This window comes from Mytilus californianus, unplaced genomic scaffold (genome assembly GCF_021869535.1).
Source record: "Mytilus californianus isolate M0D057914Y unplaced genomic scaffold, xbMytCali1.0.p SCAF_2, whole genome shotgun sequence".
In the NCBI taxonomy this organism is placed as follows: domain Eukaryota; kingdom Metazoa; phylum Mollusca; class Bivalvia; order Mytilida; family Mytilidae; genus Mytilus; species Mytilus californianus.
Genome location: NW_026262668.1, coordinates 77,924,082 through 77,937,501, shown reverse-complemented (window position 1 = coordinate 77,937,501; position 13,420 = coordinate 77,924,082). Strand labels below are relative to the sequence as shown.

The 13,420-nt window shown below is 30.4% G+C and overlaps 1 protein-coding gene across 15 annotated transcripts in view; it reads left to right on the top strand.

Annotated features, from left to right (window-relative positions):
- The window catches only part of LOC127728229 (disabled homolog 2-interacting protein-like), a 130,649-nt gene that overhangs the window by 89,782 nt on the left and 27,447 nt on the right, over positions 1-13,420 (top strand). Inside the window, exon 1 of one of the 15 annotated variants that reach the window (XM_052235472.1) lies at positions 5,162-5,351. The exons of 13 other annotated variants lie outside the window; for them this stretch is intronic. In XM_052235472.1, the coding sequence (XP_052091432.1) occupies positions 5,302-5,351 (50 nt within the window). In that variant the 5' untranslated portion in view covers positions 5,162-5,301. Of the gene's footprint in view, positions 1-5,161; positions 5,352-13,121; positions 13,246-13,420 lie in introns of those variants that run through there. One more of the 15 variants, XM_052235470.1, reaches the window with a different exon arrangement.

Genomic DNA, 13,420 nt, shown 5'->3' with positions numbered 1-13,420 from the left:
TCTAGCAGATAAACAATTCAAATTCAGTTTACCTGCAAATTCTTTCAAGATGAAGAGATACTTGTTGAAAAAGATTCCCATTTGGGAACTTAAATTGTTTCTATTTATACATAAAACAGAATAGTCCATTCTGAAATCAATTCTGTGGTAATAAACTGTCCAGTCATTTGAAACAGCAAAATGCTTAAACATTTTTGTCAGCACTTCAGTCCTGTTCTATATGATAAATTTGTGTATCAAAATTTGGGTACTACATTTCACACTTGAGTGACTATAGGTAAATAATTTAATAAAAAGATGTTGAGAATTAAAAAGACAGGATTATTGATCTCAACAGTTGCTGATACACCAACTTATTAAAGTTTCAAATAATACAGCTATGTAACAATTTTATAATGGACTAATGTTTCCTATTCATTCTTTTCTCTCTTTCTCTTTTTCCAAGTCAATTCCTTCATCTTGTTCTGATGTTCTTTAGTAGGATTATAAGGGGCTGTCCAGTCAAGTATATATTGTCAGTGTCTTCAATATCAAAACAAACAGGTTATCTAAACTTTGGATTTTGTTGAAGTAGCTGATTTGTTTGTCATGTGTTGTAATGATGCTGTCTCATTGAGGTTCACCCCCACGTCTTTACCGAATTTACAAGTGATATAATGTTTATTTGTCTTACAAAAGATCTTCAAGAGAAATTATCCATGGCATATCTGACACACTGAATTGGAAAGATATCAGGAATTACCCATTCTCAGAAACCACATTGTGTGTTCTGTTGTTTTGTTTTGGTTTTTCTTTTCTCCAGGGAAATCTTTTTATTATGGATTTGTATTAATGTAAAAATCAATAGAGACATGTGACATTTTCCTTAGTAAACATGGTAGCAGCTGTATTCCAATTGATAACTAAGATTATTGACTGATCTGGTGTTGATCTATGGCCCTCAGAATAGGATTTTTTGGATAGCTAGTCATTTTAGGATTTCTTTTAAGAATAGTCTTCTCTCAGGTCAGTCTTTTATTGAGTTTTTCAGTAATAATTAGAGTTAAGTGAACATAGTTGTAAGAATTGTAGATTTGCTTGACATCTTTCAATATGCTAATATTATTATAAGATTGTAGTTGATTTATATTTATTGGGTTTTTTTTCTCATATGATTTAAGACTACATTATGATCCCCATTGTATATTGCTACAGTAACTGGTTAAATATTTTTTTCCCTGTCTGAAATATAAATAACATGTTGTATGTCTCCTGTAAGTAAAACACAGGATGCTGTTTTATTTAACACCAGACATATCAGGGTCAGTGGTTTTGGCCCAGGGTGAACTCAGGATATCTCCACTGGCAAGTCAACCATTTCTTAAGCATATCTGACAGAAGTCTATTTGGTTAAGGGAGGGTAAGACTGTATAGTCAATATAACAGATTTATGTTAAGATGAGTATGGTGTTGACTGATTGTTGAACAGATTATCAGTATATCTACTAACTGTCAATAAACAGCAGTGATAAATAACCTTTTGACCAGTAAATATAAACCCTAAGCAAGGTCACTAAACCACTAAGTATGGACAGACATAAGTGCTACAATTTGGGATTGCAGGTAAAACGAAAACTTTTTTTCATACTTTAAGCATATTTTAGCAATTCTGAAAATGGCAGACTTTTAAAAATGTTTTTATTGTGTGTTTTGGGGAACATTATTGTTGTTGTATTTTTAGTGGTGGTTGAGTGGCTTGATCACTGGTATTTTCTGAAATGGTAGATTACCTTATGCATGTTATGTTGGTATTTAAAATTCTTCAAGGGATGGAGCAATGATACATTCATCCTTTGAATCATATAAATAAATGACAAGCTGTTACCATGCATGTTTTAATGCTTTTCATTCTATGTTATTTGCCCTGTCTCTGTAATTGTTTTCTTGCATGCAAGACTTTATTTTTTATGGAATCTTTGGAAGCCAAAGAAAACAGCAAAGTTTATTGAAATAGAAAATGAATCTCTAGGGTGTATTATTTTTATAGAAAATAATCAATTAACTGTTCCTGCAAATCAAGCATAAAATGATTGATGTGTCAGCATGATGTGAAGCTTTGTAGTGATGCTGATTATTTAGTGGTCATTTGAGAGTTTTATTTTTGATTGAAGATCAGATGAGATTTTGATGAGGAATTGTGTCCTACTGAGAGAACTCAGATAAACATTGAAACACCTGTTGAAGCAATGGATACCGTTTTAGTAGTTACATCTCTCCTTGAGTGTGTTCTGCTTAGATTTTAACATTTTTGAATATTTGGCACCTCTATGGGGATGATCTTATACTGAGATATGTCCTTCAATCACTTGATATACAAAATTTGAATACAAAGCTCAATAAATTAATTAAATTTGTAAAATGTAAACTTTGTAACAGTTTTAAAACATTTTGGGTGGTCAAAAGATCTGATACCTTATCACAAGGTAATAGTAAATTAGAAAATTACTTCAACCTCAAGACTGACTTCGTAAAGGAGGCTTATTTATCAATTAAAGATTTTAATATAAGAAGAGCTATATGTAAATTGAGAATAAGTGCACATGATCTTAAAATTGAGAAAGATAGATATAGTAAAAAATACATAGAGCGAAGTCAGCGTTTATGTCATCACTGCCTATCACATGGATCAAATTCTATTGAAGATGAGACCCATTTCACAGTAAGTTGTCCTTTATATAACGAACAGAGAAAATTATTATGGGATAAAGTAAACAGTTTTTGTAATAATTTTAAAGAATTACCCAAGGATAAAAAATATTTCTGGCTGTTCACAAATGAGCATTTACCAACTCTTATGTGCCTAGGCAATTATATACTTAAGTGTTTAGAAATAAGATCCAGGTGGATACAAAATATATAAAATAATATTTAATTATTATGAAATTATTGTTATAGTTATGTAAGACACATGATGTGTTAGGCTCTGATCCTGTCCATAATATGATAGTATTATATAAGGATCTAGTTTTTCTTTTTTTCCAATCATATTGTGCTTAATATTGTTGTAAATGATGCCCTTTATGGGTTCTTGATTATACTGGACTGTGTGTGACTTGAGTCTTTTCTAGACAAAATGTGCTCTGGTGTAGTGTCTGATATCTATGATGAGTTTATTAGAACACAGACACTTACATTGTAAAGGTATTTTTACAGATGCTTGTTCAAATGGACTTCAAACCAGCAAATCTGATTTGTTTCTTTAGGATCCCAGATTTTGTTTCATTTGTTGCCATTTAAAAAAAAATTTGATAATAGAAAATTATTTTATTTCAACTGACCAAATAATAATCACACAAATTCCATTTGTCACATATACACTGACTTGGGGTCACATATACACTGACTTGGGGTCACATATACACTGACTTGGGGTCACATATACACTGACTTGGGGTCACTTTTATTCAGCTCTTTTCACAAAGAAGTTATCGTTATACTGAAATTAAAGTGTCTGTTGAGATTTTTATAAATATTAAACCAATTTAGTATGTTTGATTTCCATTAGCCAATTGTTGATGGACATAAATTTATGTCAATCAGTCTTTTCTTTTAGCGTAGTCATCTAGTACAGGTACAGTCTTCAAGTAGTTTATTTCTATTTTTTAATGAACAGACATTCCTCTTACAATCTTTTTCTGAAAATATGTAGCAGTGTCAACTATATATTTAACCCACAATTATATATATATATAATGTACATTCTTTAAGTCATTTAAGACTAAAGAGGTAGTCAGAATAAACCATTATGATGTATTTAAGTAGGGTTATTATAATTAACAGTTGGGGTCAATCCAAATTAAACTTAATTTAATTTGTCATGGCTTATTAATGTTATGATTTTTAAATGAGGAATATTGAAACTAATTGGGTTAAGGATTATAGGCAATTTAAAACTGAAATTCTAGTTCGGGGAAAAGTGAGGTTTTTGACTGTTTCCAATTATTTCAAAATTCTATGATCTGATAAAAGTGATTAATAAATAGGATGCAGATGGTGTAGTTTTAGAAATAAGGGAGGGAAATATTAAGATTAGCAGTATAAACATTAACAAAGGGCCTGTTAGTACTCAGATTTAGTGTGGATTTGTAGTGATTTTATAGAAAGGTATGTATGCTTTAGTTCTTGACCAATGTTGAGTTGATTATCCCTTGTTGTACTGTTTTTTCCTTTTCTCTTTGTTTCGTTTTTGACCTCAATGAACTGACAAGTTAAAAAACATACCAAAACACAGCAAGTTTTGAAATATTGCATAAAAGTGTTTCACTTATAAGAATTGCTTGAGAGGTCAATTTTTGGTAGTTCACCAGAAGTACTGTCTGTTTACTTGGTCATATAATTATTGTTGACCTTTACTGTGACCTCTTTCAGACCTCTTCTGTGGTAAATCTGGATAGAGACAGTTTTGTACTTAAATACTTCTAAAATAGTACTTAGAAAAAAAATGTCAAAGGATCTAATATAGATGAACTTTTTAGGATATTCTTTTCCCTCTTTTTCCATAAGTTCTATGTGATATTCATCTCCATTCATCATATAACTTAAAATGAAATATGAGAAGATTGGCCATTATGTAAAAGAACAAATGAATAATTGCCCTATTATTTGCTTGGAGGTCAAGTATTTATTATGCTGACTACAGTCCTCTTACCCTGTCATTATGTGTGTGTAGATAAAAGAAAAATATGATGGATAAAGGTTCAACATGGCTGTAGCCATGCCCAAAATGATGATGAAGTTTTGCCAGAGAATTTCCTTTGTGGATTGAAAGCTGTCATTTCAAACTTACATTTTATCTATGGAAGGGATTAGAGAACAAAAATTACAATGATAAAGCATGCTTTGAAGAGAAGAATGGATGAGACCCAAGAATAAATGATCTACATGCCTAAAACATTTGTGCTGTATCACTAGGAAGAAAGATAATTGTGTTATTATAGGATATAATTGATACTGCATAATACTTGAGTATCTTATCAAAGGCAGAATTTTCTGTCGGACTTGAAATATCATAGGAAAAGAACTCTTCATTCTGTGTTAAAAAAATTATTTATCAAAATACTGAATTAGATTAGATAGCAGTTCACCAATCACTAAATGTTTTGGCGGATTTTTACGAAGCGAAGCATTTTAAATTACTGTAAAGTTGATAAGAATTAGAAACAACAGGTTTCGCTTCAACAAATGTTAAAAAAGCAAAGCAGTCAATATTAATTGTTTTATTGATGGATATTTAGATTGGACATTTATTTGATCATCTTCAAAATGTCTATTTCGGAAATGGACAGTGAGGAATACCTTTCCCGACTATATAGGTAAGACCTAGACCTGCCTTTGATTTTTATGAAAAATAAAGTCTTTGTTAAAAAAGATGAAAACAGGTTACAAAAACACAGAAGTCGATAAACAATTTGCTAGAGCAATAATTTCAGCATTTTTTAACTGAATTTCTTGTTTACAATGAATGAATCTCTAAGAATATATATTCAATTTTCATCTTGGTCTTTATTTGAACATTTGTAATATATATTTAAATTTGTATTCTTAGTTTATTCTGGAATTGGTCTGTCCAGGAAGTGAGAGATGAATAAATTAGAATGTTGAAGAAAACTGTTTTGTATATTTAATTTAATTTAGTAGAAAGGTTAGAACTAAAATATTTGATGAAGAATGGATGGAATGTTGATATTTATAAAAAAAAAAATGGAATAAAATACCTTGAGAAGTGGTTGCAAAATAATAAAATTGGGGAATCTATTATGCTATATTTGTACTGTCATACAAGTGAGAGGTTTAGCTAGCTATAAAACCAGGTTTAAACCACCCTTTTCTACATAAGGAAATGTCTGTACCAAGTCAGGAATATGACAGTTGTTTTCCATTCGTTTGATGTTTTTGAGCTTTTAATTTTGCCATTTGATAAGGGACTTTCCTTTTTGAATTTTCCTCGAGTTTGGTATTTTTGTTATTTTACTTTTAAGAGGGACTTTTTATAAGACATATCATTCCTGCATCTAATAAGAAGTTCAGAAAAAGCCAGAATAAAGAACATATATCTATACATCTTAAACCAGACATTTACCTGTAACACATGTTTTCTGATACTTATTTATACTTAATTGAAAATCATGTTTTATAAAATTGAAATACCAACTGAGAAGAAGATAAACAATAACTTATTTTACCAAAAAGACACTAATCATAGGCTAATCCAGAGTGAAGGGAATAGAGCACCCCTTCTTGCCAAATTTTGTGCTTTGGTACATTGTTCTGATTTTTACATCGAGATGACCGTGAGGTCATTCTGATGTATTGCTATCGCCTAAATTTCCATTATGCAAATTAGTTTTGGTTTTCAAGCGATCTTTAAAAATTATAGATCCGCGGTCATTATCTAGTGCAAAATAACATTACTTATCGCTTGTTTCAAATTCATTTTTTCAATGGATACTCCTATATATATTTTTGTGAAAACACAAATTAATAATATACAAATGCGTTGCCGTTAGATATATATATAAAAGTAAAAAATCACTGATGATATCTATGCACATGTACAGAAAAATTTTGTTAAAGCTTGCAGAAGAATATCTCGATCAAGAACGTTTTGCGAAACTCTCGGCAAGGACAGGTAACTCTGTATTTTTTTTTGTGGGAAAATATGAATGGCTTCTCATATCCAATCTTTTAGAAAAATCGATTTTTTTACAGAAGAGGGTCCACCATGCACTTGCACTGCACTATAATTAGAATACAATGTAGTAGAATAGAATGATATACAAATGGATGAAAATTAAATATACATGCAACCGTACTATGAATATGATATATACACAACAAACCAGTGTATACTCTGGGACTATTATTATATTAGTGTATACTGATTTGTATCCCAACAATATAATAGTTAATACGGTGCGGTTGAATTTCCCGTCATTTATTCATCATCCACGCACGAACTTGTATCAGAAAAAAATATATCTCTGTACATTAACCTCAGTTTCAGGTATAGAGATGTGATCTGTTTCTGTGACATGTGCTTTTGACCATCCACAAGAACTTGCGGTCATCCGATGTTCAGTACTTCAGTACTTTGATTTATTGTCAGGCCCCTTATTTTTGTTTGTGCCCATCCAGGCCCTCTTATTGAAACCTGGATACGCCACTGCAAATTACAATGAGTGCAGTTGCTGATGTAATTGAAATGATGAAAAATGGAATTTCAATTAGTATTAAACTATTTCACATTAAGGTTTGCATACATTTCAAATTGCAATTTACAAAAGATGGAAGAATAAATTGGCTACTGGTTTTAACATATAAAATGGACAAACTTTGAGTGATCATGTAGTTTGTTTATCCAATTTAGATTTATTTATAAATGGGTTTCCATGAGACAAGAAGCTAAAATTTACACCTTTTAGTTCATGGCCCAAAATAGAGCATTGGTTTGGCAAATTAATGCTTCCAACATAATATTTTGTCTGGCACATTATTGTAACAATCTACAAGGGCTTTACATTATATATATATATATATATATATATATGCAATTGTGTTTACCTTTCCAGTGTTGATATACAGTTGTTATATCATGCTACCTATGGCATAGCCTTTTATTGCCTGTGCTAAAATTATCTTTTTCAAAAAATCTTCAGATAGTGAAATGGTGATTGAATACCATGGAAATCATTCAATATCAGAGATGTTTAAAAATAGTGCATGTCAGATAGCAATATTATCTGTCTGCATTCTTCATAGATTTTATGCATATTTGATTGAACATTTTGCCAACATAAATATTATACTGGAATCATTATGGCTGTAATAATGCAGTATAGGTACTTAAGCAAATAATAATGGATAGAGTACAAAAATTAACATGAAATCTAAAAATCTTATTTTGTTGTTCTTATTGAGTCTGATCTGTAAATGTCAATGTTCTTGTTTCATTAAAATGTTTTGCATTCATGTGAACTTGAGGTTATTTGGAAGGTAATAACCATGGCTGTAGGTTTACAAAGAACATTCTCATTATATATACAGACATCATACTTTCTTAGGATTACAGGAAAAGTCTGTAATTGGAAAATAATTTAAAACAACATTTTGATGTGTTTTCACTCTTTTGAAAGAATTTTTTTTTTACAATGTTTGCAATTTGCTTTTGCAAGTATAAAAAAATCAAACAGTCAGAGAGCATGATGAAGCAAACAGACAAATTGGTTGATTATTAGAAAAAGATTTAAAGTAAACATGTGTTCCAGGTGAATGTCTGGTTAGATATATTACATCATGAAAATGTTCTAGTATAATTAACACCCTTCCTTCACATTAGTTCCTTCCAACTCAACTCATTAGAGATAATTCTTCCATGTAGAAAGAAAAGGTTTTTTCTCTTCTAAGGTCAGAAATGTTCAATGTCAAAAGAAGTTCCAAAACTGTTGTATTTTTGTATTTAAAGCTATCTGGTACACTATTTATATGATAACCTTTTGCGCTTATTCAGTCTGCCTATATGTAGAAGAAGTTTCCAAAATTTGAGAATTCCATTTCTTTCATCCAAATTTAAATATTATATATTTATAGGTTTCATAACGAGTGAGAATTTGATATCAACTGGAGTTATTTAATTTTAATATAATAATAAATGAGCCTTAGGCGAGTTTATTATTACTATTTAAATTAAATAACGAGAGTTGATATCAAGCGATATCTAATTCTCACAAGTTGTTAAACCTATTTCTCTTATGGTCAACACTTTCGTTGTGTTTAATTAAAAATTCCGTGTATGGTTGATCTAGTCTTTTGCACCTACAAGTATGACGTCATATGTCCTGTACACTTCAGAATATAATAAAATTTGACAAAAAGAAGATTTTCAGGTGAAAAGTGTGGGTGTTTTGTATATTATTGAAGAAATCAAATATGTCCGTTGCCATGGATGAAATGTACATCGTCTTAACCTTTGAAAGTCATCAATGACCTAACGAATAGCCAATGGAAATGTCGTAATATCGTCTCATGATGCTGGATAAGCCAATCAAATTAAAGCAGATTTTCTTATCACTTTTTCGTATCACATTCCGTGCAATGTGAAACGAGAAATATCTCTTCATACAAGAAATAGATAACAGGCCGTAACCATAAGAGAAATTGTTTTATACCATGTTGTTATAACAAAATGTATATACATTGTATATGCTGTTCTTGAAATATCCCTCTAATTAAATGAATGCAATCATTTTGCATTAAACATAAAATCATGGTGTAGTCCCCTCAGGGTATTGTCTTATACTTCATACTTAGACCTGGCTTATTTGGATTTTTCTGCATTGGTGAAAAGGTGCACTCCACTCCTACTATTGGATAGAGTGCAATGTTTGTTATGTTTACATGATTATAAAATCTCAGGATTTCAGTTTAAATAATACAGTTACACTATTCCAAATATGATTTCCTTAAGGGGGTCAGATTGGAATTAGAAAACATCATGTAATGTTGACATTTCATGTAATATGATCACCCATTAATAATAGGTTTTCTTTTTGAAATTAACATTTGTCAGCTGGTATTTAAATATCTTACATTAACATTAAATATTTGTTTTCTTTATGTCCACTGTGCTTAATGAAGCAGGTGTCCTAAAGTGGCAATATTTGATTGGTTTTCTTCTATGTTACACTTCATTTCATTGGTCATTTACTGTGTCATCAGCTGGTCAATAGTGATTAAATCAGGCTCACTAGTATGTTTATTTCTGATCTTGGTTTGGATCAATGAAATTAATGTATAAATTCCTGTTATGGAATGCAGGTCTTTTGGTCAGACTTGATAGCATCTTATAGAAGTATGTGATGATGAAACATGGATCTTTAATTAAATTTGTCTGCATTGCCAGTTAAGTAAGTTTGTCATTATTTTTTCCAAGCATAAGTAATCAATTTTGAAGTTTTATTGTGCATTGACACTAAAAATAGTCACAAATCACAGATTGAGGTTATTATTGAAGTTTTACATTGATTTGAGCTAAAAGAATAAACAAGATTTGTCCTGTTTGATTGCCAGAAGTAAGCAGGTTTTCTTATTGACACAGTCTCTATAATTTATGCAAATCTCTCCTGCATTGTCAATATATTGTAGTCAATTTCAAATGCCTTTTCTCAATAATGTGTAAAATATGTCAAATTTTGCTTCCCATTATGCTGTCTTTAAATTCTCTCAATTACCCCAGTATTATTTAAGAGAGACAGAGACCAAAGTATTACAGAGATATGTTAAATAATGTCACATTGTTCATTTTTAAGAGAATTGTTAAAAAAAAAAAAAAAATGGTAGCAAACAAGAAAAATTTGGTGATATTTTTTTCATGCAATAAAGTCTGTATCGATAGTTATGGCAATAATACCATTAACCGATTACATTGTATTTGTGTATCTATGTAGGAAACAAATATAAAATGTTAAAGGACATAAGTCAACAAAATAATGACCACTTAGTTCTTGACCACAGTTTATAATAAGATTTACTGACCAAAATAATCGTTGACCGAGAGAACTAAAGCACTTACAGTAATCCTATTTAAGTATTTATACACAATGTAAACAATGCGGAGTTAAACATCCTATTGTGGTATTATCTAAATATTATAACTCAGCAATTGGTCATCGCCTTTTGCTAGGCTCCGGTCACCTCTAAACTTAGTGGTCATTGTCTGGCGATGGTTTATGGCTAAGTTTACATTGTTTGTATCTTACTAGGAGGAAATCGGAAGTAAACATGGTAATCTTTGGCAAGCTTCTCCCGATAACAATATAGATAAAAGTATATCCATGTTTTGACAGCTTTTAAACCTTCAAAAGGTGATAAAGCCATTATTTTACCTGAAAGTTTTGTATAGGTAACGTACAGGTATATGGTAGATATTAATTCATGCTCCATAATGTCTTAAAATTCATAATGGCCATATGTGTTAAGAATATAAGAGAAAAAATGTGTATGTATATAAGGGAGTTTTTTTATCAACATTAGAATTCAATGACCCCAAAATAAATGTCCTTATATAAAACATTTTTTTACGAAAAATTAAATGTAAAGGGGTATATGCTCTACACAGATAATTAAAATGCATAAGTGGACTATGCCCTCTTTTAGCATGTCTCTTAAGTAAATTGTTGTTATCTGTCCTCAGTCTGGTTGCAAACATTTGGTTTTTAAATACTCTGTTGCATGAACTTGTGATAGTTAATACTTTTATATACAATTTATAACAATTGATATCCCAATGGGGATTTTTCCCCCAAAACTTACTATTAGTAAGTTGCTGTTGAGGTTGTGAAATGACTTTTCTTTTCTTTTTTTTCTATGAAAAACTTGTTAATAATGTCACATTGAACTTTATAAATCTGAAACAGATGCCAAGAAATATTCCCCTACAGGTACATTTTGAGAAGATAAATGACTGTCTTTGTACTATACTGTTTTGTTTAAGCTTTATAGGGAAGACCTGCTGCACACTGAAATAAATGATATATGTCTCTCTGATCATTGGTTGTAAAAGGTGTAGGTAGTAATTTCCCTAAATTTGTTTTTACATTGTGACTGTAAAGTTTATATAATTTATTCCCTGAGGTATTTACAATGTGGTCTGAGATACTGAAGTTGAAGTAATGTTTCTCTTGTATGAAATGTTATTTAAATACATATATAGGTAAGAAGTTAAATTTTCAGATGATAATGTTTATATTTTTTTTGTATTTTGAGTTTGCTATTTATTAACAGACCTTTGGTAAAATTAAAAATGTGATGACAGTACAATGGGGAAATAAACACAACCAGGATATAAAAGCTTTGGTGGCAAATGAGACAACTACATGTATTTGATGGTCACTTTGTCATAGTCTGGCCTCAACAATAACCTTATACCTATATTGTGAGGAACATTACAAAAACTCCCCTGTAAACCTCTTGTGAATGTTGAAAAAGACCCAATTTAAATGTAATTTATGGAATGAAAATTAAAAAAAATATACAAGAGAAAGACAATGAGAAGTGCAGGACTATGTTCTAAGTTTATGAGTGCTCTCCATTTTCTCTAGCTCTGATACAACAGTAAAACAATCCAACAGTTCAAACCAATTGAAATGGACTTAATTGGATCCTTTATAGTTAAGTTGTATGGGTTTTGCTCATTGTTGAAGGCCTAATAGTGCCCTATGGTTGTTTATATCCTTGTCCTTCTGTCTCTGACAAATGTCTGATGGATAGTAGTATCATTGGCAATAATTTCACATCTCCTTATTTTTATATAACATGGAATTTCAACTGATCATATTATCTGAAGCTTTGATATCAATCAGTATACCCCCAAACAGATTCAACATAAAGACACTATGAACAGTCCAAGAAAAATGTCATTGTGCTCTGCCAAAATTAGCATAAGTCTCGTATATTGATAACCTATAAGAACAAGTTCTTTTAATAGACCATGGAAGTAATATCGTCAATATAATACTTCCATGAATAGACCAATAAGTTTCATTGGATTAAACCAAAATTTACAATCTTTATAAACAATACTGCCATAACAGAAACATCCAAGTCTAGCTGCACCAAATTTCTACCATCAAGCTGTCAGAGTATACATGTGCATTTGAAATAAAGAAATATTACTTGGACATAATTATTTTCTCTCTATATGAAAGTTATAATGGTTTAACTGTATGTATGATGTATGACATAATAAAATTTCTCTATATTTAAATTACAAAAAATATTAAAGTTTTGGTGACGGTAATTTTAGAAAATGAACTAAGAATAGGTCACATGTTCTAGACATACATGTATTTGGGACGGCTGTTCCTACAGGGTATAAATACATGTTAAAAAAGTTTGGTCTATTTATTTGATTGATAAGAACATTTACCTTTGGGGTATATAACACACTGTACATATAATTATTCAATAATTATTTTTAAATTCACACCTGATTATGCAGGTGTTTTTTTTATGTGAATGATGAAAAACATAATACCAAAATTAATAAATTCAATAATGGACTTTTAATCTGTTACAAATATATGTTTAAGCAATTTGTGTTTGACTGAATTTGAAAAGACCAGTGTGGTTGTTTGTATTAAATCTGTTAAAGGCATACATGGTGACATATATGAAGAATCGGACAGGTAGTCGTGATTTTGACAAACACAGGTAAAACACTTACAGTTTTGTTACTTAGGGTTCACTGACTCAGTCCAGTGATGTTTCTGACAGCTTATAGACCACATTTCATGAAATGATTGTCACCATATTAACATTTGTGTCTGCAGATAATGTGTGAAAATTTTGATTACTGGTCACTAATTGTAAAGGAGATATATTCTAG